At 47.1% G+C, this 25080-nt stretch overlaps 2 protein-coding genes across 3 annotated transcripts; one reads left to right on the forward strand and one right to left on the reverse strand.

The window, feature by feature from the left end:
- Positions 1–5330: 5330 nt before the first annotated feature.
- Positions 5331–17737, forward strand: POGZ (pogo transposable element derived with ZNF domain). Of its 2 annotated transcripts, XM_075194013.1 has the most exons (20): positions 5331–5463; positions 6118–6176; positions 9698–9822; positions 10054–10197; positions 10362–10537; positions 10685–10802; positions 10917–11228; positions 11396–11599; positions 11693–11799; positions 11884–12203; positions 12287–12441; positions 12616–12716; positions 12791–12937; positions 13111–13242; positions 13328–13473; positions 13765–13905; positions 14148–14207; positions 14288–14403; positions 14547–14571; positions 15400–17737. In XM_075194013.1, the coding sequence occupies exons 3-20, from the start codon at positions 9702–9704 to the stop codon at positions 16925–16927; spliced, it is 4053 nt and encodes a 1350-aa protein (XP_075050114.1). In that variant the 5' UTR covers positions 5331–5463; positions 6118–6176; positions 9698–9701; the 3' UTR covers positions 16928–17737. The 2 variants fall into 2 exon arrangements, with proteins under 2 accessions (XP_075050114.1, XP_075050115.1); XM_075194014.1 differs by lacking the exon at positions 10917–11228.
- Positions 17738–20169: 2432 nt separating this feature from the next.
- PSMB4 (proteasome 20S subunit beta 4) lies at positions 20170–24750 on the reverse strand. The gene is made up of 7 exons (XM_075194004.1): positions 24572–24750; positions 22989–23195; positions 20985–21131; positions 20788–20869; positions 20543–20659; positions 20375–20463; positions 20170–20295 (listed from the first exon to the last, which is right to left on the reverse strand). Exons 1-7 carry the CDS (start codon positions 24733–24735, stop codon positions 20283–20285), a joined length of 819 nt encoding a protein of 272 aa, XP_075050105.1. The 5' UTR covers positions 24736–24750; the 3' UTR covers positions 20170–20282.
- Between the last annotated feature and the right edge of the window lie 330 nt (positions 24751–25080).

Genomic DNA, 25080 nt, shown 5'->3' on the forward strand with positions numbered 1-25080 from the left:
AGGGGAGTGTTTGTCTAACGATAACTTTGCTAAATCCTGCCTGTGTCCTTTCTCAGCAAGGCAGGAAATGAGATTCAAAAATTCTGACAACAAATCAACATCCTGGATAAGGAATAATTCTACTGTAGATGGAAGGGCCTTTGCTGCAGGGTTGTGAAATTTGGGTCCAGGTCAGGAGCTCACGTAGGATTTGTGAGGGGGGGGTTTCCTCCGCCCCCGGGGAAAAAAAAATAATCCTAGAGACCTGCCGCGCATGCGCGGCAGCTCCGTTTCAGCTGCACTGTAGTATACAGCAGCCGCGGCGCTGTCAAAGAAGCGTCCGCGGCGGTGCTGTATACAATACAGCACCGCCGCGGACGCTTCTTAGTGCCGACATGTAGGGCTCTTTTTAGCGATGGGGGGGGGGGGTTTCTGGAGACCCAGAAACCCCCCCTGCGTGCGCCACTGCAGGTATACTGGTGCCCGTGACAGGCAGATGCAAATAGGAATTGTCCGTCAGAAAAGAAGGAGGAGCGCAAGTTAACCGCCATGAAATTAGTAGAATTAGATGGAATACAGGACCAATAGTTTCTTGATTTGGAACTACAAGAAAAGCAGATAACAAAAGCTTGCTCCAAACTATAAGTATTCTTCACTGGTTTCTTTATAGACAGTATAGAATTTTAGAGGGTTGTAGAGTGAGAATTTGGCCTAACACATTTGTATGTTATGACCACAAACAAGGTGCTACAGCTGCAAGAACCTCGATACAGACTTAGAAGCTCCTGCGTCCATCCAAAGTGCTACAATAAAAGTATCAGAGGGACCCGATTGGTCTAAGGGAAGTGTGATAGTTGTGTGATTGGACTAAGGGGACAGTCATTGAGGCTGATCAGCTTTGGGGAATAGAGAAGTTGTATCCACTTATTATTTCCCTGCCACATTCATACAAACTGGGGAGGAGGGGGTTATTTGCAATCCACTACCCTCATGAAAATAGGTACAGCCCACCCAGGGGGGAACCCACACAGACAGAGTATAAACATCATTAAGATGATTCCTAGATAATAAGTGTAATGTCCTATAGACTGTCACACAGGAAGTCTATTCTGCATAAATACATTGTTTCCCCCGTAGATCCGCGGTGCTCTGATAAATCTACAGATCTGATCATTTCTTGACAGCTTGGGAAAAGTTACTGCACAAACTTCCGTACTAATTACACCACTTCATCGCTCACAGCCGCAAGAGAGAGGTAACTGCCAACAGTCCCAATATATTGGTGAATAGAATGGGCTTGGTCTGTCAGAGGGGGGTTCAATCCCAAACTCCAGGAACAGGTGGTAAACTAGCAGCGTTTAGCCTTAAACCATCACAGGAGCCTTAGGCAAATGTGGCACCACCTGCTGGTCACAAGTATTACTGCAACGTGAGGTTCCCCTTATATCCCAAACAATAATAATGCAGTATTACAGAGTTGGGGGTAGATTGAGGACATTTAAATTAAAGACTGACAGGAGAAATCAGTTGTTACAGCCAGGAATGTTATATGCAGTGAGACATCCTACTGACCTATATTTCCATATACTGAAAATAAATACATATTTATTCAGCATTTTAACTATCACTGGAAGGTTCCAATACAAAAATTGGGAGCGTTTCATATTATTTAATATTGTAATTTTCGGTGACCGGACGTCCTTTTAGTACCATAGCCAAGTAAGTATATTTTGTAATTTCTGGGCTTTATACTTGATGGAACATTCCAAAATTAACTTTTCATGGATTCTTCTCTAATCTCCTTTAACAAAATCTGTTCTATGTTCTCTACCAGAATAACTAAAAAAATAATCACATAATACAAAACTAAATAAATATGTTTATTTCAAGTGTTTGTGTCCCTATGTTTAAAAACTAAACATTTTATTATACATTTTGTTAAAAAAAAAGATTTGCTACACTATGTATTTCCGTGTCAGAAATTCCAGTTGATGTTGGATCATGTAATGACATTCTCTACCACTAGGGGCACTGTGTTGCAGATGGTCTGGATGGGCTCTTGGCTCACTGGTCACAGTTTAGGGAACAGGTTCGAGCCCATGTAGATTATATAAATGTGTCAGTAAGAAGCCACAGGACAACCCAAGAAAACAAAATAATATTATATATGAACCATAAAGGCTTAATAGGCTGTTCAGTGTCACCCGGGATTTATACAGCAGCTGTTATAAAGTACAATGTTTCCTCTACTACAGACAGCTGAGACCAAATCTATAGGTCCCTGATAGGATCTGAAACAGGACAAAAGGTCAAAATGCAAACCATAACATGTCAGTTAACATCCTTAGACATGTGTTGGATAACATAGGCCTATTATGCTGTGGAAAATGTGACCTGCTTGGTGGTCTGGAAACTGTGACAGTTATTTGCAGCCCTGCTGAGTGACCTGGAACATGTGACCTGCTGGGTGTTCTGGAAACTGTGACAGTTATTTGCAGCCCTGCTGGGTGGCCTGGAACATGTGACCTGCTGGGTGTTCTGGAAACTGTGACAGTTATTTGCAGCCCTGCTGGGTGGCCTAGAACATGTGACCTGCTGGGTGGTCTGGAAACTGTGACAGTTATTTGCAGCCACATATATCAGCGCGTCTTGCCGGGACCTCAATCACGAACTGCTGTGTTATTTCATTATTCACTTATCCTCGCTTTGTTTACAACAAACATGCCAAGAGGCCGCCCTCGAGGACGTCGACGTGGTGCAACTCTTACAGGTTGCCCGGAGCGCGCAGTTCGAAGATCTTACAGTCAAGAATATTATCTTCACAATCAGCGCATAACAAACACATGTGATAAACCACTTGCATTGGACATGACGTGTTGGTCACAATACTACTCTTTGGGGTCTACGGTCGTGCAATGTATAAACTGTGGTGTTCTACATTTTTGGTAGAGGAGATTAACGGCCATTTTTCAGACTGCTGTCACAATGGAAAAGTAATATAGTTATTATTCATTATACTTTGTTGTTAACATTTTTACATGTAATCTAGTGTATAAAAAAGTCAGTGAATTCTGTTAGCAATGTAATTTAGTCATTACAATTCAGTTTAATTTACCGTCAGGTTTCCCTAGGTTATAAAGGTGACATCAATATTAGCCAAAAAATAACTTTCATATTATTCCTGTGTAGTAACGGTGCAAATCTCTGCAAGGAGAACATCACTCATGGTGATTTATTCTGTTCTAAGAATATTTCGTTTTGCAGATATTTATTGATTAGTGCTGAGATCTACCGTATATATTGGACACATATATCTTATCGTAGTAACATTACAGTAATAGTTACATACATAGCAAAGCCCGGTCATCATCCTCACCATCTATTTATATAGCGCCACTGTTTCCGCAGTGCTGTACAGAGAACTCACTCACATCAGTCCCTGCCCCATTGGAGCTTACAGTCTAAATTCTCTTACATGCTATAATAAACATATCTGACAACAAAGCAGAAAGGAGCTGGGAGCTACAGGTGAAAGCTCAAAGGGCCGCACAGGGCCCTAGGGCCGCCTGTTGGCCGCCGTGCCTTAGACTGTACCCCAACTTAGTGCAATTGCCCAAGCTAGAGTTTTAATGGTTGTCTATGCCCGTTACCGTGTTCCTTTCAATGCACGAGTGAGCCATTTAAGGGTTTAAATGACTGTCTCCTGGTCATGTGATCTGAGCAGCGGCAACCTCACCAATCAGATCCCAGGCACCACTAACATGCAGCAGTTCTCATTGTCCGTGTATATCAGAGATCACCCGCCCACACTGGGTAATGCGTAATATGTTACTGCACCACTAGGGGGTGCAATGCAGATTACTGCTACTTTGTATCCAGGCTACTTCCTGTGTGCACAAAGTATCAGTTACAATGTATCAGTGACCCTTCATTGTCCATGTAAACAGGACCTGCTAATTATGTATATTTACATTGTGTTTTACATGTGTATTGTATTGTCAGGCCCAGGCCCTCCCTGAATGTTGCACACACATAATAATACATGGTATATTCCAATGACTGGCCAGGGGATTGACGAATCTTTGCACATGTGCTGGTATATTTGTAGCACCCCGCTATATTACATCTAGGGGGTTCCCACATAAATGTGTGACAATATCCAATAATAAATAATTATATTGCTGGCATTTCACTCACCGGTCTCTCGCCTGCAGGGCAGGTTTAATTTTTGGGGGGCTATAGTCCTCAAAGTGCAGACACCTGTGTATAAGTCTGACTATTGTGGGTCTGATTCATGCGTCATTGATGTAGGGTCGGGGCCAGTGAACCCCAAAATATTGCAGCACACAAGTAGGTAATATATAATGTCCTACTAACTAGGTCTGGCCCTTATACCAGTACATTGTGCCTTATTTGAGTATTGGGGGACATTGAACCACTATACACTGTGGCATACAATTGCCCACTTAGATGGGTCAGGCCCTTGTGGCAGTGCTCTGTGGTTTGGCGGAACACTCCTGTACAGACCCCCTGAGATTTGGGGGTACCCCCCATATTAGTACTGACGGCTGTGCACCCCATCACCCTGCAGCACACTGTCACCCTGGCACATGGGGGCAGTTCTAGGAGCTGTGCTGAGGTTTGGGGGTACCCCTCATATTAGTACTGAGGGCTGTGAACCCCATCACCCTGCAGCACTGTTACCCTGGCACATGGGGGCAGCTCTGGTGCTGTCTGGGGTTTGGGGGTCCCCCCCATATTAGTACTGGGGGCTGTGAACCCCATCACCCTGCAGCACACTGTTACCCTGGCACATGGGGGCAGCTCTGGGTGCTGTCTGTGGTTTGGGGGTACACTCCTGTGCTGTTGGTGGTACAGATCCCCTGAGTATTTGGGGGTACCCCTCATATTAGTACTGGGGGCTGTGAACCCCATCACCCTGCAGCACTGTTACCCTGGCACATGGGGGCAGCTCTGGGTGCTGTGCTGAGGTTTGGGGGTCCCCCCCATATTAGTACTGGGGGCTGTGAACCCCATCACCCTGCAGCACACTGTCACCCTGGCACATGGGGGCAGTTCTAGGAGCTGTCTGAGATTTGGGGGTACCCCCATATTAGTACTGGGGGCTGTGAACCCCATCACCCTGCAGCACTGTAACCCTGGCACATGGGGGCAGCTCTGGGTGCTGTCTGGGGTTTGGGGGTTCAGCAGATGAGGGGAAGGGGAGGATTCTTTGCCAGGCCCCTCCCACACACAAGATGGCCGCCTGGCTTCTGCCAGTCTGACGTCAGGGACCTCCCCCCCGCCGCTCGGCCAATCAGCGGCCGGCGAGGAAATGACGTCGTGAGATCCATCCGCGCCCAGTGTGTGTGGTGTCCCTCCGCTCTTTGTACGCAGCGCGCTCGGCGGTGATTCCGGGGGAGGATTCCGGGGCGTGACCGGGCCGGTGACCGAGGAGGAGGGGGATCCCGGGGCCAGGAGGAGGTGAGGCTGCCGGGACATGTGCGGGGCGGGAGCGGCGCCCGCCGGTGACACAGCGAGGGGGAGACGGCGTGTAACCCTCCGCCGCCGCCATGTTGCTCCTGGGGGACTATTTTCTTATGAGGAGGAGCATGGTTGGGGGGCCCCTGGGGGGAGGAAGGTGAGGGGCCCCTGTGGGAATCACCCCCTTGCTCCAGGGACCCTGCAGGGGTGCAGCACCCCCTGGGGGAGGGGGCAGATACCCCCTAGAGGCCACTAACTGCCCCTCTCTGTACCAGGGGGGCCCCAAGTGCCCCCAGGGGAACCTGTGCTTAATAATATATATATATATATATATATATATATATATATATATATACTGTAACACCTGTAGCGCCTGTTCCTGCAGCGCATTAATCCCCCAGTCTCTAGTAATAATCCCGCGTTCCACAACTATATGGACACTTGGTGCCCAGCGGGTGATAGTTATTCCGCATTATATGGCACCGCCCCCGAGTGTCTCTGGTCCCTATACAGGAATATGAGTCGCCAGCGCCAAAAGAACAGCGTTCCAGAAGCCTCCGCCATGGTTATGACCTTGCGGCGTAACGGGGGAAATATGTAATTATAGTTGTGATGTTTTGTAACTGTTATCTCTGATTTTTGTTCCCTTTCTAGGTCTCTGAGGAACAATCTGAAAAGCTAGAAAGAGTCGCTGACCGGCGATCGCACAACAGGTATCGCCCCAATTCTAACGTTTCTTTGTGACTGTATCTTCCTTTATTGTGTGGTCGGGGGACCTCCAGAATGACGCCTTCCACCCGGTACAGCTCCGAATCATGTAAATCTGGATAATTAGGGATGAATTCATTAATGGATCACAGAGTAAACGCATTATCATTGGGTAATTCAGCCATGGAACTGTACTAGGTGGGAGGAGTCATGCTGATGAGGGAGGAGTCATGTTGATGGGGAGGAGTCTCTCATTGGAATGATCGTTTATTGATAAATGCAAATTGTGTTGTTGACTAATAACATGTAAATGCCCATCTCCTCTTTGTGGCCATATTTGAACACCCCGCACTTGAGGTTTCAAATCTTGTGCCGTGACACCGTAGGGAGCGGGGGATCCTCTCTGCCTGGGGTCCTCCAGTACGGATGACTGAGAAATCTTTACGCTTCTCATGTAACTCGTGGGGGGTGGTTGGGGGAACTGATGCTTTAGTGCAGTTATCATTTATAATGATTTTCTACTCAAAAATGCTTTTCCTAAAAATAAAATGTAGGAATTGTGAGCATGAAAAATGTTTCTATGTAATAAATTGGCTTTTAGAAAATAGGTAAAAATGTGGTGTTCAATCAGCTTGATTTTTTTTTAGCTCTAATTAAATGTTAGAGCAATCCCCGCCCCCCGCCCCATTATAAATGGATAAAGACCCGTTGTACAGTTAGTGGTGATACAGTGATAACATCCCCAGTCTGTGCCGGTTGTATATGGGAGTCCGTCGCTATATAGATATTCTGCATTCTTCTGCTCAACTACATTCCAGTAAATATGGAGTAACCAACGCCTTTTGCTGACCAGTCAGTGGAGGGGGAGGGGGAGTTCTCTGCTTTCATTAGTCATCCAGGCTGGAGGACTGCTAAATCTTCAGGGACTTCAGTTGTTGGAAATAAGCCCCCCCCTCCCCCTTCTTTACATTTACCAACAGGGGACCCTGTGAGCTCTGCAACCAAATGTTCAATTATAAGTTGACAACATAGGTCTATTCTAGCACAGAGTTCTGGGCCCCACTTGGCACCTGCCGGTCGTGCACCCCTGGTATAGACTGTCCTCTAGGTGTGATTTTTTTTATTTATTTTCCAATGACATTTTAGCTGCAAGGTTAGCTTTTATTGTGGTTTGAACGGTGTTGTAGGTCAGCGGTGGTAACGACCGGCACCGATACTCATGGGGTACAGTGCCTGGCGCCGAATGCCACAGATAAATGTAGGATAGGTGCAAGAAAATGATTCATAAATACATATTTAATTTGACATATAATGGGGCGAGGAGAAAGGGGTTGACATGCTTGTTGACAGCACAGTCCCCCCACCCGCTCCTCTCCTTTCTGGCCTTCATCTACACGGTGGGAGGGATTTGCAGATCATGTGACCTCCTCAGGAACAGGCTTGAGTGCTGAAGTGCAAATGTGTCCTACACTGGGATATTTTCCAAAGAGAAGATTGAGTTATTGGAGGACATCATAGAAAAATAACAGCGTCTTGTTAAAACTCGTGGTTTAGTAAAAATAAAATAAACAGATTATGTAGGACTGTGCATTTAAAGAGCTTGTAAACTCCCTATGTGACAATAATTTATATCAATACCAGTGTACAGTATAAGTGAAGTAGTAATATATCACTGTATCTCTGCTGTTTTCAGAGTGCACCTTCACTCTGCAGAATGTTACTGATAGGTGACTTGTGCATGGTAATGATAGTAGCTATAAAGGGAAATAACTGGCGTGGTTTGCTTGATCACTTAAGCTTTTTGGCATGTATCCACCACCTTTCAGCCATAGTCTAAGACAGAGGTGCTCGAACCCAGTCCTCAAGAGCTACCGACAGGGCATGTTTACAGGATTTCTGTCTGTAGAAACAGGTGTGACAATTACTGACCCAGCCCAGTAGATTGAGTCACCTGTGAGTGATTAAAGAGATCCTGAAAACATGAGCTGTTGGCAGCTGTTGAGCACAGAGTATGAGCTCCTCTGCTGTACATCTTGTGAAGTTTAGTTATTTTTGAAATTGTTCAATTTATAATTTTTATGAATTTGTGTCTTAGAAATTTATATATCGGTACTTAAATGTTAACTGTCCCATCTGGTTTATTAATAAACTGCTATATTTCAGATGAGGTCTGCGTGATACAATACAAAAAATTCTCACGTGCATAAAACAATTGCCCCGACTATTTGTATAAATGTCCGTGAAATCATGTCTCCAGCTCTCTTGTCCCTGCACCAAGTCTGACAAATGTTGTATTGTTGCAATTTTTTTGCCGGAAGAGCTACTCAACGTTTGCAAATGTTGTGAGTCCCACTGTTAAGCTCCGCCCTTTCTTTTTATAATCCCCGCCCCCTTTTTATTTTAAAGTTCTACCCATTTGGGCTGTTGCTCTGGGATTATGTCAGTGTTGTGAGAGATGTTTTTTTGGGAAGGAACTTCTATAAATGCCCAAATGAATGCCCACTTCTACTAGTTTCTGTATGTTTGGTGTTTTGTGACTTCGGTTTAGGGGTAACGTAAAGTCCATTGTGCAGAATCGGTATTCCTGGGGTCATGTAGGATATGGTTAATGGATGGGGTGTTACACTACACGGTCTCCTATACATTACCCATGTGGAGCGTGTTGCAAGCTGGGGGCTGAAAGGTCCCCTCACCCGACAGACGCCCCTGTCCAGCTCTGTTACCGGCTGTGCAGAGTTTTCTGTATTTCTCAGTTTCCTGGTCTCTGTCAAATCCTTGGTGCTTTCCGTGTCTGACTGCACCTTGGTGACGTCACAGACCCACCTGTTATATTGTGAGAGAGTTATCACCGGAGAGATCTAATATAAGAAAGAAGACTAGACAAACAATGGCACCTCTACTGAATGGTCAGATCAGCAAGCGGATTTACTAGAATCGTCCTAGAAACTATTTCAGTAATGGGAGAAGTTATCATCTCTGCAGTCATTTGATGTCGTGAGATGTTTCTCGGGTTATAGCCACGCAGGAGAGGAAGCCAGTCCCTTTACAGTGAGGGTAGAATCTGCTCAGTGCTCTCTGTGCATGTGCGGTGATTAGAAATAGATGCTGTTTGCACCGGCCCCAGGGTACGAAGATATCAGATAAATGCACTTTTCTTTCTCCAGAACCAGCATTATTGACAGGAAATCTACTGTGCAAAGGGAATAAACTTCCCCACCATGATCATATTACATCATAGCAATACACATCATGCACAATTGTATGTTTGTGAGGATTGTCTCTCCTTAGTGTATTGGACGTGACAGTGGCCGTAGGCCCAGGTTTTTATTTTGTCGATTTTGTTATTTTTGTATCAAAAATGTATATATCCTGTTTTTGTTTTTTTATTCTCTACGGAAAACCATTGGCATGAACAAACAATATGTTATTCTTTTCTGTACACCTCCCTCTAGAGGAGAGGAGGACCCACTGCGGAGCCAGGTTGGAAGCGTTGCCACAGCTGACGCCATCTCTCTCGTTTCCCCAGCGCCATGGACACGGATCTGTTTATGGAGTGCGAGGAGGAAGAGCTGGAGCCCTGGCAGAAGATTAGTGATGTGATCGAGGACTCGGTGGTGGAAGACTACAGCTATCTGGATAAGACGGCCACAGGTGAGCAGGAGATGTGACGGAACGTCCTGCAGATCTCCCATACTCGGGGATCGATGTGCTAACGTACGAGGTGTAATGGTTAATGGGGGGTCTATACCACCCTACAGCCTTTCGGGATTGATTCACAGGACTGAGCAGTGTCCCATCCAAGGGCACTGAAAATAATTGTGCCGGAAATGTACAATGACGAGGGTGATGTCCTGATCTCCTCTGTTTGTCTCTCTGTCGCAGTCTCCGTCAGCCTCCAACCAGTCACCGCTCCTCTGCCAGTGGTCACCCACCAGACCTTGGGCAGCCATTACACCACAGCCACCACGGTGACCCACGCCGACAACACCAAGAAAACTGTGGTCACTCTCTTTGCCAATAACAGTGGTAGGTAGCAGATGACCTGCGGTGTATCCGTGTCTGTCAGTGTGTAATGACTGCTGGTTACTGCCATATGTGTCTGTTTAGAAGCCTTTTGTGCACATTTACTCAGTGCTAGAACTCGACGTCTTCAGGATGTCGTCCACTTTACCGTCTTCTCCCCTTCTCAGGCCCAACGCCCATCGTGCAGTCCGGCGGACAGCCTCTCATACTGACGCAGAACGCCGCTTCCAGCCTTGGCACCATGGTTACTCAGCCCATGCTACGCCCGGTGCAGGTCATGCAGAATGCCAACCATGCCAGCAATAACTCCATGGCCGCTCAGCCGATCTTCATCACCACACAGGTACGGGAACGATGCCCCAGCAGTAAGTCTACAGGCACTGTGTCTCCTGGAGCTCGTCCAGGTCAGAGTCTGGCGCTTGGACACTGGTGTCTCTGTCATTATATCCTGTTCCTTCCACCAAGACTTGTATCCTGTTCCTTCTCCCAGGGCTTCCCCGTCAGGAACGTCAGACCTGTTCAGAATGCCGTCAATACCATGAATCAGGTGGGAATCGTACTGAACGTCCAACAAGGACAGACCGTGAGACCTATCACGATCGTACCAGGTGAGCTCAGTCCCCATAGTACTGACAGTTTTTGGCCTTGGCTCTGAATTATTTATGTTTGGTCAGTGGATGAGACGTGAGGTCCACCTGAGTCCTATACTGCTCTTTCTCCAGCCCCGGGCACCCATTTCATGAAGCCGGCGGTGGGTGTTCCCCAGGTGTTCTCCCAAATGACTCAGGTCAGACCGGCGCCCACCGTCCCTGTGCGTCCAGCCACAAACACCTTCACCACAGTCATCCCTGCCACCCTGACGATACGAAGCTCGGTGCCTCAATCCCAGGGCCAGGTCAACAAGTCCATCTCCGGCATGTCAACCACATCGGCGCCCAGCCAGCCGCCGCTCAGACAGATCGCCATGCAGCAGCCGACGCAGGCTCTGGCCGTCTCTCAGAACCAGAACAATCCCAATGTTAACCCCAAACTAGGTGAGCCGCTTCGGCCTATAGTCCTAAACAGGCCACGAAGAACACACTTATCTCTTGTATTATTCCAGTAGGTGGGGATAGATGCGGTCCAAATCATCTTGGTAAATTTAGGTGTAATCTCTGAAGCTCCTTTTACGTTACTAGTGATAGCGTGTGTTGTCTTGCAGTGAGTTTCGCCAGTTTGGTGGCAATGAAAAGGCCCGGTGAGACGAATGATATGGTGAAGTTTGTGAACGCAGTAAGTGGCAGCCAGACCACCACCCATAACTCCACTCAAATGATCCTCTCCAGCACCATCAACAACAATGGCACCAGCCCCAACCTGGGCACTCTGCAGAGGAGCAGTCAGATGGAGGCTCTCGGGATGAAAGGTATTTAATTCTGAAGACCTTCATAAACCCTTCCACACCTAGATTAGTTCCTCTATAACTAGTCCCTTCTCTCTTCTTTTTTTTCCCCAACAGCTTCCCCCTCGGTAGCCCCGTTGGAGACCCCAGAACCTAACAGAAAGTTCTGCCCAAGGTGTCGCACCCCGTTCCGTATTTTGGAAGCTCTCAGAGGACATATGTGTGTAAGTCCCACTCTATATTTGATGTAAACGTGGATTTAGGGGTAACTTCCACTGACGAAAGGTTTCTTTCTGCTCCTCGTGTAGTACTGCTGCCCCGACCTCGTGGACTTCTCCAAGAAGACAAAGCCGCTGGATTCAGAGCTAACCCCACAGACCACAAACGCACCCACGCCGGATAAAACTACTTCTGCAACCACCACAACACCTGGTGTCCCAGCGCCCCCAGCTGGCAAGACCCAGGAGAACGCTGGTGATGATTCGTCACAGGGCAAGCTCATCATGCTAGTGGATGACTTTTATTACGGGCGGGATGTGGGCCAGACGTACCAGACGCAGGGGTTCCCGAAGGTGGCCACGACGTTCCGCTGCCCGCACTGTTCCAAGAGGCTGAAGAATAACATCAGGTGGGAGGTGGCTTCACCTTGGACCTAGTAGCCTCTCGTGTGGCAGTGCCGTAACCCACAATTCTCTGCTCTCTTTCTTGAAGGTTCATGAACCACATGAAGCACCACGTAGAGCTAGACCAGCAGAATGGAGAGGTGGACGGGCACACCACGTGCCAGCATTGTTACCGGCAGTTCTCCACCCCGTTCCAGTTACAGTGCCACTTGGAAAACGTGCACAGCTCCTACGAGTCCACAAGTGAGTTATCGGAGAGGGCTTGTCCCATGTCTGTAAGACTCCTCAGAGCGCCCCCTGCTGTCACGGAGGGCTGGTTACCATTGCCGGCACTCTATAGCCCTCAGCATTATGTTGTTTGCACCGGGTGATGTTTCTTGCTGCGGTTTGCAAAATGAATAACTGTTTTCTTTGCAGCGAAGTGCAAGATCTGCGAATGGGCCTTTGACAGCGAACCCCTCTTTCTGCAACACATGAAAGACACCCACAAACCCGGGGAGATGCCCTATGTGTGCCAGGTATGTCTCCATACGTGTCTCCGGTACCTGTACAGACTGTTCTTATTGCCTGACTTCTCCTCGCTCTCTTCCAGGTGTGTTCGTACCGCTCCTCCATCTACGCCGAGGTGGAAACTCACTTCAGGCTCAATCACGAGGACACGCGGCACCTCCTGTGCGTCTATTGCCTGAAGGTGTTTAAAAACGGGAACGCCTTCCAGCAGCATTTTATGCGGCACCAGGTAACGTGTTGGGTCTACCATGTATTTTACCGTTACTATTTAGTTATATTTAGAAAAAAAAACAGTTCATTTCTGTAAAATCAAGATTTAAGCATTCTGCCGCCCTAACGCGTTTCTCTCCCCCCAATGTTCATCTTTGTCCGATGACCTCTCCACTACGTTACTGCCGGCAGAAGAGCGTCTACCACTGCAATAAGTGCCGTCTGCAGTTCCTCTTCGCGAAAGACAAGATTGAACACAAGCTGCAACATCACAAAACGTTCCGCAAACCGCGGCAGCTGGAGGGACTGAAGCCTGGCACAAAGGTGAGCAGAGCAGCTCCTCTTAGCGTCCTGGTATCTGTGCTGTATAGTGCGGCGTATTAAAAGCTGCTGTCTTCTGTACCCGCAGGTAACCATCCGAGCCTCGCGGGCGCCTCAACGGTCCCTTCCAGTGTCGTCATCCTCGGACTCTCCCTCGATGCCTCCGGCAGATATGGCCTCCGAATCGCTCTCTCAATCTACTGACACCTCGGAACCTCTGGAACCCCAGAAACGGTCAGTCGAGAAAATCTTCCCAGCGTCCACAAAGGTTATATCGCTGGGGGTTCCAGTTTTGGACGAGACTCCAGAATCTCGTATAATATCTCCTATAAGTATGGTACACGGGAGAACGTAGGACATTAAGATCGCTGTAGCTTTAGGCTTCCATGCACTGGCCGGCTTCTCTATTCCAGGCAGGAGAGTGTGACGGATATCTAATACAAGGAATATATGGCTGTTGTAATATGTGTTATTTAGCTCTGTGAGGGTGCCCTGTGTCATCAGAAATGTTGTCTCTCGTTTCAGAGCGGTTGTTGGCCAACAGTCGTGTCTGGAGTGCAGCTTTGACATCCCCGACTTCCATAATCACTTCCCCACCTACGTGCACTGTTCTCTCTGCCGCTACGGTACCTGCTGCTCACGGGCATATGCCAATCACATGATCAAGTAAGTGGGGGTACGCTATGTCAGGGTCAGGCGGAGATAAGTGATCAGTTTTGGGCTTCGTCCTCTACGTTATATTACACACGTTATGGGTGTGGTACAACTGGAGAACTGAGCATTTACGGAGACTGACATTGGCTGTTGGTCTTTGAATGCTTGTAGGACTCTTCTCAACGTTGTAACTATAATACCCTGCTGTGGCTCTGTGAGATGCAGTAGGCGTAACCTCTCCTGTTCTTTTCCAGCAACCATGTCCCAAGGAAGAGTCCCAAGTACCGATCGCTGTTTACAGGCTGTGCGCCCAGGTGAGGGAGTGGACAATGGGTTCGTTATTTTGCGGGGTGTAGCGGGCGGTCCACTGATTGACACTGTCTTTCTTCCCCAGTGATATCATGGTGCTGACATGTTCGTGCTGCCCTTTCGTCACCCGAATTGGTGATGCCATGGCTAAGCATCTGGTTTTCAACCCATCGCATGGTTACAGCTCTGTCATGTGCTCAAGTAAGTTTGTCTCTAGCTGTGTCCTCCCTAGACGGGACTACCACACGCAGCTCGTGATCCATTGTTTGTCTTTTTTTCATCCTCCTCCAAATACAATTATTAGAGGTTCCAACCTGATAACGTGTTTCTTATTGTGTTTGCAGGTTCTACCTCATCTGACTTTTCCTGGTAATTACGTGTTTTTATATTTCTATGATCTATAATCGTTCAATTGTTAACTGCATTCTGCAAATCTGAAATAAAATGCTATACAGTGGCTTTATATAATTATATACCCGAGATATTTACTTTATTAGTAATATTGTATTTGCAAGCCATTCCTCTTGCAGTTTCCAGGTTGGAGGAGGATAGTTATTAATATTGGTCTGGTGCCCGGTACCCACCACAACTGAACCTGCTGGGTGGCCACCTTCCAGCGTCTCCCAGAACTGACCTCACTGGAGACCTTACTCAGTTGCTCTGGTGACCGTCGTCCTTTTTATTAAAGTTTTAAATTTTTCTTGTGTGTTCCATTAAGTGACTCAGGAATGCTGGGTACAAGCCCTGGTTCCTGGACATTGGGCACTAAGGGGCTGATTTTAGAGTTGAACGCAAGTGCATATGTACATCATAAGAATAACATGTCTCCCACGATATTTGGCGCACAACTTGCGGTAGTATTTTCAGCCGGACATATCTGACAGTTCCGTCCCTCTACCTAGCACTCAAGTACAAGTGACCCCGCTTTACACACTTTCAGATGTGTTGGCATTTTGGTTTCGATGTATCTTTGAGAACGTTACTTAAGAAATGTAAATTGAGCCCCTACACACCACAGGGGCGGCTCGTCTTCTGCAGGGAGAGCAGATTTAAGGATAAGTCTGACCGTAGACGTCTTGACAGAGATTTGTATATACACAAGAGGCCATCTTTTGCGCTCAACTCAAAATGAGCCCCTAAGTAAGGAAAAGTTAACACTTTGTTTACTTTTTGATCAACTTACTTTATTCTCTTTAGGGTCTTGGCACCTCGAGGGGAGACTAGGGATAGAGCCAGCCCACCGCTTGAAGATAAAAAGGAGACTAAGGATGATCGACAACCAAAGGAATTGCCCATACCTGATGCCCCCAGCCCACAGGAGGACAATAAGACAATCGATGTGGATGAGCTTGAGGACGTGGAGGATGGAGAACCTGGAGATAAGGAGCTAGAGAACAAGCAGGAGCAGCTCAGCGTCAAGAAGCTTCGAGTAGTATTACACGCTCTATGCTGCAGCATGCAGCACGCGGCCGAGCAGTTCCACAACACGCCCCGGCGCATCAGAAGGTGGCTGCAGAGGTTTCAGACCATGCAGGAGGAGAACCAAGACAGCTTGGCTGAGGGCAAGTATCTGGGTACCGAAGCGGAGGAGAAGCTTGCAGAGTGGGTGCTGACCCAGAAGGAGCAGCAGCAGTCTGTGAACGAGGAGACACTCTTCCAAAAGGCCACCAAGATTGGTCGTTCCCTGGAAGGTGGCTTCAAAATCTCCTACGAATGGGCTGTGAGTTTTATGTTGCGGCACAACTTAAGCACACACTCCAAAGTGGTCGTGGCCAACCGCCTGCCCAAGGAAATGGAGGACAATGCCGAGACGTTCATTAACTTTGTACAACGGCAGATACACAGTCAGGACCTCCCGTTGTCTATGATTGCTGCTTTAGATGAAATTTCACTCTTTCTCGACCTGGAGCTGCTGGGCAGTGACGAAAGGAAAGAGAGTGCACTGCAAACTGTAGGGACAGGAGAGCCTTGGTGCGATATTGTACTTACCATCTTAGCTGATGGTAGCCTACTGCCAACACTGGTGTGCTCTCGAGGGAACTCAAAAAATGTGGGAGATGTTTCCGACTCTATCATACTGGAAACAAGAGACAGTGGTTTCACAGAGGAGGAGATCATGGAGCTGTGGTCATCCAAGATATGGCAGAAACATGTGGACGGTCCCAATAACAAAGGCATGGCGGTGCTGGACTGCCACAGATCGCATATGTCCGATGAGGTCCTAGCTCTTCTGAGCTCCACCTGCACGTTGCCGGCTGTGGTGCCCTCTGGCTGCAGCTCCAAGATCCAACCACTGGATGTCTGCATTAAGAGGTCAGTCACCAGCTTTCTGCACAAGAAGTGGAGAGACCAGGCCCGAGAGATGGCCGAGGCCAGCTGTAGCTCAGACATGTTGCTCCAGCTCGTCCTCTGTTGGCTTACTCAAGTCCTAGAAGTGATCGCTGAACACCCAGAACTGGTCCAACAATCATTTCTAGTGGCCAGCCTTCTCCCGGGGCCTGATGGCACTGCCAACACAACCAAACGCAATGCGGAAATGCAGGAGGAACTCATCGACTTGCTGGAGGGCCAGCTGAAGCTAAACGACGATGAACAGGATGAGGACACCGACCAATGCAACGACAGCCAACCTGATGAATACGCCGACCCAGAGGTTCTCCACCAGCTGTTTGAGGGAGAGAGCGACGCTGAATCATTCTATGGCTTTGATGATACTGATCTATAAACCACAGAACGGTCCTTTCCTCCCTGCCAACCAATTCATGTTGGGTCAAACATTCCACCGACCACCACAGTTCAGGAATTCATGCTCCACCTCCATGGCCTCCACTCTGTTTATTTCTGGAATCATGGTTATGTTCCCGAGGAAACTTGTTTTTAACTCTTGGATTGTACTCTTTTGAAGTGATGCTACCTCCCCTGTACATCAAGGTTCCCCAGAACTGTAGCGGCTGACCAGGTCTCCCCCCAGTTTTTATTGTTTTTGAATTTGATTTTCTTTATCCAACCTCAGCCATGGATAGATGTAATATGTATAAACGGATTTTCTTTAGGGACTGAGCGGTCAAGAAGACGGGTCCAGTAGCAGGTGCCACCAGAGACTTGTTCTGTCACCATGGAATCATGAACAGTTTACATTCAGTTACATGCAGGACCAGTGCGTTCCAGACTGCTCACCACGTCTGTTATCGGACAGTTCTACCCATAGCTGGTGGGCGAGGATGGAGGCCGGTTCCCTGGACTAACCAGAGGATCCCGGTGGGACACGGCCCACCAGCAGCTTCACTACATCGTGCATGTTTTTTTATAAAGGCTTTTCTTTGGAGTTTTACTCATCGTCCACCCTTGAGACAGTTTTGTTTTGACCTAGTAACCAGCAACGAGTAGGGCATATGTGTAAATTACTAAATATATAGCTTGTATATATTGAAATGCAGAATAAAGACAGGTAAGGAGGTGATTCTGTGTTTTTATTAGCTTAAGATGTGAATTATTGTTTGGGTTTTTTTTATATATAAAGTGTTCTGTTACTACACCCCTCCTTGCGGGTTTTTTTTTTAAGTCTGGTACTAAGCTAAGAAAAACCAGTTTTATGTGCTCATGTTGGTACCCCTGGACAGAACTGTACATCTATGAAACTTGGGTTCTAATTTGACCTCCTCTTCTGTCCCACAGCCTGAATGTCACCGAGCTATTGTGTCATAACCCCTCCTAGACCTGCACACTGTCTAAGCTGCGGACAGGTGACCTGTGGCGTTCCACCCGCTGAGGGGCTACCGGCCCCACACCACAGGTTTCCTTAGTCTGGTTTAGGAGGTGTCCAAGCGGGCAGGGTCTCTGCAAGGAATGAATTATGGGAAACACTAGCAGTAGATAGATATTTAGGCCCCTCCATGGACACCTAGATTTTTAAATGCATTTAATTTCCAATAAAATAGTATAAGCTACGTCTATTGTATGTCTTCTATCCTCTTGTACTTGTGTGAAGGGAGTGGACACCTGCGCTCACTCACGGGCTGTAGGAAGAAGTCTGTCCTATACCAGCGCCCCCTTCCAAGCTGGGACCATATAGCCAAGTCCATAAATATTGGGACATCGACACAATTCTCATATGTTGGGCTCTATACACCACCACAATGGATTTGAAATGAAACTAACAAGATGGGCTTTAACTGCAGACTTTCAGCTTTAATTTGAGGGAATTTACATCCAAATCAGGTGAACGGTGTAGGAATTAATACGGTTTCTATATGTGCCTCACACTTTTTAAGGGACCAAAAGTAATGAGACAGTTGACTCCAAAGCTATTTCATGGACGTGTGTGGGCTATTCCCTCGTTATTTCATCATCAATTAAGCAGGTAAAAGGCCTGGAGTTGATTCTAGGGGTGACATTTGCATTTGGAATCTGTTGCTGTCGACTCTCAATACGGGACCCAAAGAGCTGTCACTATCAGTGAAGCAAGCCATCATTAGGCTGAAAATCAAACCTAACCTATCAGAGAGATAGCAAAAACATTAGGTGTGGCCAAATCAACTGTTTGGAACATTCTTAGAAAGAAAGAACGCACCGGAGAGCTCAGCAACACCAAAAGCCCCGGAAGACCACGGAAAACACTGTGGTGGATGACAGAAGAATTTTTTCCCTGGGGAAGAAAAACCCCTTCACAACAGTTGGCCAAATCAAGAACACTCTCCAGGAGGTAGGTGTATATGTATCAAACTCAACACTCAAGAGAAGACTTCACAAGAGTGAATATAGAGGGTTCACCACAAGATGTAACCATTGGTGAGCCACAAAAACAGGAAGATCAGATTAGAGTTTGGTAAACATCTAAAAAAGCCATTACAGTTCTGGAACAACATCCTATGGACAGATGAGACAAAGATCAACTTGTACCAGAGTGATGGGAAGAGAAGAGTATGGAGAAGGAAAGGAACTGCTCATGATCCAAAACATACCACCTCATCAGTGAAGCATGGTGGTGGTAGTGTCATGGCGTGGGCATGTATGGCTGCCAATGGTACTGGTTCCCTTGTATTTATTGATGATGTGACTGCTGACAGGATGAATTCTGAAGTGTTTCGTGCAATATTAATGCTTCAGAACTCATTGGACGGTGCTTCACAGTGCAGATGGACAATGACCCGAAGCATACTGCAAAAGCAACCAAAGAGTTTTTAAGGCTAACAAGTGGAATGTTATGCAATGGCCAAGTCAATCACCTGACCTGAATCCGATTGAGCATGCATTTCACTTGATGAAGACAAAACTGAAGGGAAAATGCCCCAAGAACAAGCAGGAACTGAAGACATTTGCAGTAGAGGCCTGGCAGAGCATCACCAGGGATGAAACCCAGCATCTGGTGATGTCTATGCCTTCCAGACTTCAGGCTGTAATTGACTGCAAAGTAGTTGCAAAGTATTAAAAGTGAAAGTTTGATGTAGGATTGTTTAGTTTGTCCCATTACTTTTGGTCCCTTAAAAAGTGTGAGGCACATATAGAAACTGTTATAATTCCTACACCGTTTACCTGATTTGGATATAAATTCTCTCAAATTAAAGCTGAAGGTCTGCAGTTAAAGCCCATCTTGTTAGTTTCATTTCAAATCCATTGTGGTGGTGTATAGAGCCCCAAATATGAGAATTGTGTCGATGTCCCAATATTTATGGACTTAACTGTATATACATGGGAGAGCTGTAGAGCTATTGTCTCTGTTATCAGCCACTGCTGGGAAGGGGAGAGTCTTGCTGAGGGTTAGAGACAGGAAATCAGATGTGCATAGCAAATTTCTCCCAGTTTTATCGCAGATATTTTCGGTTCTTCAAAACCTCTGGACAGTTTTTCCTTTTTACAAGTATATTTGTGAATATTAAAAAGCAACTCTGTATATCAGGAAATTTTACCTCCTATTCCGGTATTTATTGACAGTCTTAACAAGTACTAACGTTCAGTAAACAGCAGCCGTCGTTACCAAGAACACAAAGTGTTCAGATTTATTTTTAATGTACAAAACAGATAAAGCAGAAACAAAAATGAAGGATAATATTCAGAAGTGGGAACTGCGTGGTCTTCATCACTTATTCAAATCCTCTGCAAAACAAAACCAGAGGTTAGTGCCGCTCGCTGGAGAAATGAGGGACAGGAGGAGACGGAGGACAAGTGCACTCACTTGATCATATTAGCGATCTCCCAGTTGGTGTCCGACGATAGCGGCCCTTCGATTTCCACTCCGCTCTCGGTGATTGTGGCGATTTCATACTGCGAGAAGGGAGACAGGTGTTAGCCCCTGCAGAGTGTAAGGCGAGCGGCCTCAGAGCGCTAAGAGCGGGTGACTTACTCTGTTGTAGGAGCGGGCGTCTCTGTAATACAGCACTTTCATGCAGCGTTGTATCAGCTGGCGGGCCTCCTCCTGCGTCAGGTTGGGCTTATTCTCTACCACTTCTCGCATGAGCGGCTGCAGCGCACGAAAATAAGCGTTAATCCGGGATGTGCGGCTGTCTCACGGCGCTCACACTACATCTTGTCACAATCAGTCACTACTCCCCAGCTAGGCGGACTCACAACGTGTCTCGTTACACTTACCTGTGCCAGGTAAGCTCCGAAGCCCGTAGCTATCGTAGGGGCCTCATAAGCCACGCCCAGTTTGTCTACGTAACCCAGGAAGCTGGAAAGACAAATAAAAGTATTTTTTTTAGATTTTCCCATTAAGGGTTTGCCCCCCCCTCCCTCCGGCCTGAGGATGAGGCCCATTATCACATCCAGATGATAGAGAGACTCACCTCTCCCCGTTGTAGAATCCCCCCAGTACGACGGTGTTCCACAGCGGGTTCATCTTACTCCTCCGATTGTACATGACTCTGGTGAGCCAGGAATGGATGGCCTTGGGGCTGTAATTATGGCCATCGCCCACCAGCTCTTCATCGATCCTAAAACATAAACATCATCGTGAGGGATAAATCTCTAGCACCCCCCATATACCCCTAGGGAATGCCAGAGCACAAAATAAAGGTCTAGAACTGTAGGAACATATATGGGAAAAATATACATCTAGAAAAAGAAAAATGTATAAAAAAAATAAATAAAAAGATAATGGAGAATCAGTAAAATTATATACAAAATACTTTGATTTATTTTTTACTCAGTGGAGAAATAGATAAAAAAAAACACGCATTATGCCCCACCTGTAGTAGCAAAAGGATGTCACTAAACGTGAGTCTTGTGGAGATCATTATACGATAGGTGCACCATATACATAACCCATTGATGATGGCAATAATCTATACTACAAGATAACAAGCAAAGCTCTATTAACCTGGTTTCCCTCCATCATCATTATGCCATAGGGAAGCCGATCCACCAGGAACATGGAGGCCTAAGGTATGATTCAAAGAGCATTTCTGGGGTCGTGGAACAGGTCTCTCCTGCACCTTGAGGTTCATTTGACTACTGCCCGAGTTTGTTGATGGATCACCCCATCTGTCTATGGGCATACCCTTCTCAGTCTGTGTGCCAGGTAGTCACTACAGACATCCACCTCCAAGGATGAGGGACCGTTTGCCTTCGTTACTACACCCTGGATATGTGCTCTCCTCAGGAATCCATCCTACTTATCAATGTCCTGGAGCTCAGGGCTATATATCTGACCCTAAGCAACAGATGGTGCCATAGCGGGGGGCACTCACTGCCCTCAGGGAAGCATCCCAAAATCTGCAGTGAATGAATTGTTTAGTTCCAACAATATCAAAGACTTATAACCATGGTCTCGTATCTAGAGGACATGGAGAAGGATCTGGCTTCATGTTCTCTGTATGCTTTTGCCCTCTCACTGGTTTCCAGCACTACCTAGTACTGTAACTAGATGTAAGTCTTATTACAAGGAGTGGACCATGTTATGAAACTCATCCATTCACCTTTGTTTCTGTGGATATTGGATCTGGTTCTGAAGATGTTGCCGGGTACTCCTTGAGACCCTTTGTTCTGTTCCCCTGTGTTATATCACTTGGAAGGTCACTTTCCCTTAACTATTGCTTAATCTAGACATCTCCACACATTTGATTCCCACAAAACAAGGCATATCCTCATATGGTTCCATTGTTACAACCTGAGGTTTTCATATCAATCTGGAATTGGTCACCATCACTTCAGTCCTTGGATGTGATGTCTGGAGACCTACCTGTCCAGAACTCCTTCATTTATATTTATTATCCTCTGGAAGTGCCACAGGGAAGGGGATGCGTCGTCGTCTTCTTCCACTCATTCTCCTACTGGATCAGCACAGAGACATAGTGGGCCTATTCTCTGGCAGGAATACCGTCGCCCACTGAGCACTTGGGCATTCTAGAGATGTATGATATGGAGTGTCCGTAACCCAGGATGGCTACTTGGTTGCCCCTGCTTATTGTCTCCCACGTTTTGAATGGTGGACGTTGTCTCCTCTGAGTCATCATTTCATAGGACGTTTCTCCTGGTAGTGGTTCATTATTGGACATTCCCTGTTGAGAACGGCTCTTTGCATCTGTGTCCTCTACTACTAGCGGAGAAATCGGGATCTTTGGACCCTTTCTCCACTGGTGAATGGGGACAAATACCAACCCGTAGAAGAACCCATGGTCTGCTCTATTTCCTCTCTTTGCAGGGTTACTTATATACAGAGGAGTAGGGAGTTATATAGAAAGTATAACTTATAGACAAAGTGCAGCACCACCAACCCCAGACATCGGGAAGCTAAGACCCAGCCATACCCCAAGAATGGATGACAGTAGACACAGCGATAAGACACTTACACCATCTGATCAAGGACCTGCTTCAGGTACTGATAGTCCGCGTAGTCGCCCGATGCCCCCAGCATGGTGTTCGAATTGACCTTCATAATCCTCGAGATGTTACGGAATCTGGCCAGAGACCCGTAGGAGCCCAACATGTCCGCAGCTATGATGACTCCACCATCAAACTTTACACCAAGCACGGAGGTTCCTGTCACCATGGGGTTCCTGCAGAAAGAAGGGCGGATATATAGAGTCTGATCTATAGGTATCATCCTGTGCTTGGTTATAGGGAACCCCCCCTATGTGATCATCTTACAACTTCCCAATTCTACATACATGTTACTACAGACACAGGACACCCACCATCTTATCTATGTAGAGGAGGTGAGAGATATCAAGATGACCTGAGGATGTAAAGAGGGTTGCAGAGTAAATATAAAAAGACAGGAGGCACAGGGGTGGGGGTAGATATAAAGAGGGGTAGGAGATACGGAGGACGGGGTAAATATAAAGATGGGCAGGGGGCACAGGGGTATATATAAAGATGGGCAGGGGGCACAGGGGTATATATAAAGATGGACAGGGGCACAGGGGTATATATAAAGATGGGCAGGGGGCACAGGGGTATATATAAAGATGGGCAGGGGTAAATATAAAGATGGGCAGGGGGCACAGGGGTATATATAAAGATGGGCAGGGGGCACAGGGGTAAATATAAAGATGGGCAGGGGGCACAGGGGTAAATATAAAGATGGGCAGGGGGCACAGGGGTAAATATAAAGATGGGCAGGGGGCACAGGGGTAAATATAAAGATGGGCAGGGGGCACAGGGGTAAATATAAAGATGGGCAGGGGGCACAGGGGTAAATATAAAGATGGGCAGGGGGCACAGGGGTATATATAAAGATGGGCAAGGGGCACGGGGGTATATATAAAGATGGGCAGGGGGCACGGGGTAAATATAAAGATGGGCAGGGGGCACAGGGGTAAATATAAAGATGGGCAGGGGGCACAGGGGTATATATAAAGATGGGCAGGGGGCACAGGGGTATATATAAAGATGGGCAGGGGGCACAGGGGTATATATAAAGATGGGCAGGGGGCACAGGGGTATATATAAAGATGGGCAGGGGTATATATAAAGATGGGCAGGGGTATATATAAAGATGGGCAGGGGGCACAGGGGTATATATAAAGATGGGCAGGGGGCACAGGGGTATATATAAAGATGGGCAGGGGGCACAGGGGTATATATAAAGATGGGCAGGGGGCACAGGGGTATATATAAAGATGGGCAGGGGTATATATAAAGATGGGCAGGGGTATATATAAAGATGGGCAGGGGGCACAGGGGTATATATGAGGCAGTTGGGGACTGAAGGAAATGAAAGTGAAAGCTGCTGATGGTGCTGTATATATATATATATATATATATATATATATATATATATGGGGCAGGAGAGGGGGCACAGGGGTATGTATATATATATATATGGGGTAATCCGGGTACAGCGGGTGAGAGGCGGGTGTACTCATGCTCTCACCCGTACAGAGGAGGGGGGGGGGGTATTATAAGGGGGTCTCTGTGGCCCCTGACTTACAGCGTGTGCCTGTGGGGCCCCATCCCGGGGAAGGACAGCAGCTCTCCCGGACCTCCCGGGAACATCCTCATCTCACCGCTCATCATCATCATGTCCGCTCTACAATGACACTGCTCCCCCGACCGGAAGCCGCTCACCGGCACTTCCGGCGGCGCCTCCGCCATCTTGTGGCTGGCACAGGGAGGGAGGTCCCGCCAACCAGGTCATGCGCAGACTGATCCCTGAGGAGGATGAAGGTTATTACTGTATTACTAATAATAAGAGTTGTTATCAGTACTGAGGATAACTGAGGTATCACCATATATAACGGGGTAATAAGAGGTATTAGTCAGATATTACTGCAGAGATAGTCAGTATAGTGGTATTTGTATAATTCTGAGGCTAGAGTGCAGGATATTCTGTATTATTGTGTTATTATATAGTGCCCATCATATTACACAGCGCTGTACAGATATAAGACTTACACCAGTCATCCACAATATTAATGCCTTGTGCACCCGTCACCCTGT

Source organism: Mixophyes fleayi, unplaced genomic scaffold (assembly GCF_038048845.1).
Source record: "Mixophyes fleayi isolate aMixFle1 unplaced genomic scaffold, aMixFle1.hap1 Scaffold_147, whole genome shotgun sequence".
NCBI classification, from domain to species: Eukaryota; Metazoa; Chordata; class Amphibia; order Anura; family Limnodynastidae; genus Mixophyes; species Mixophyes fleayi.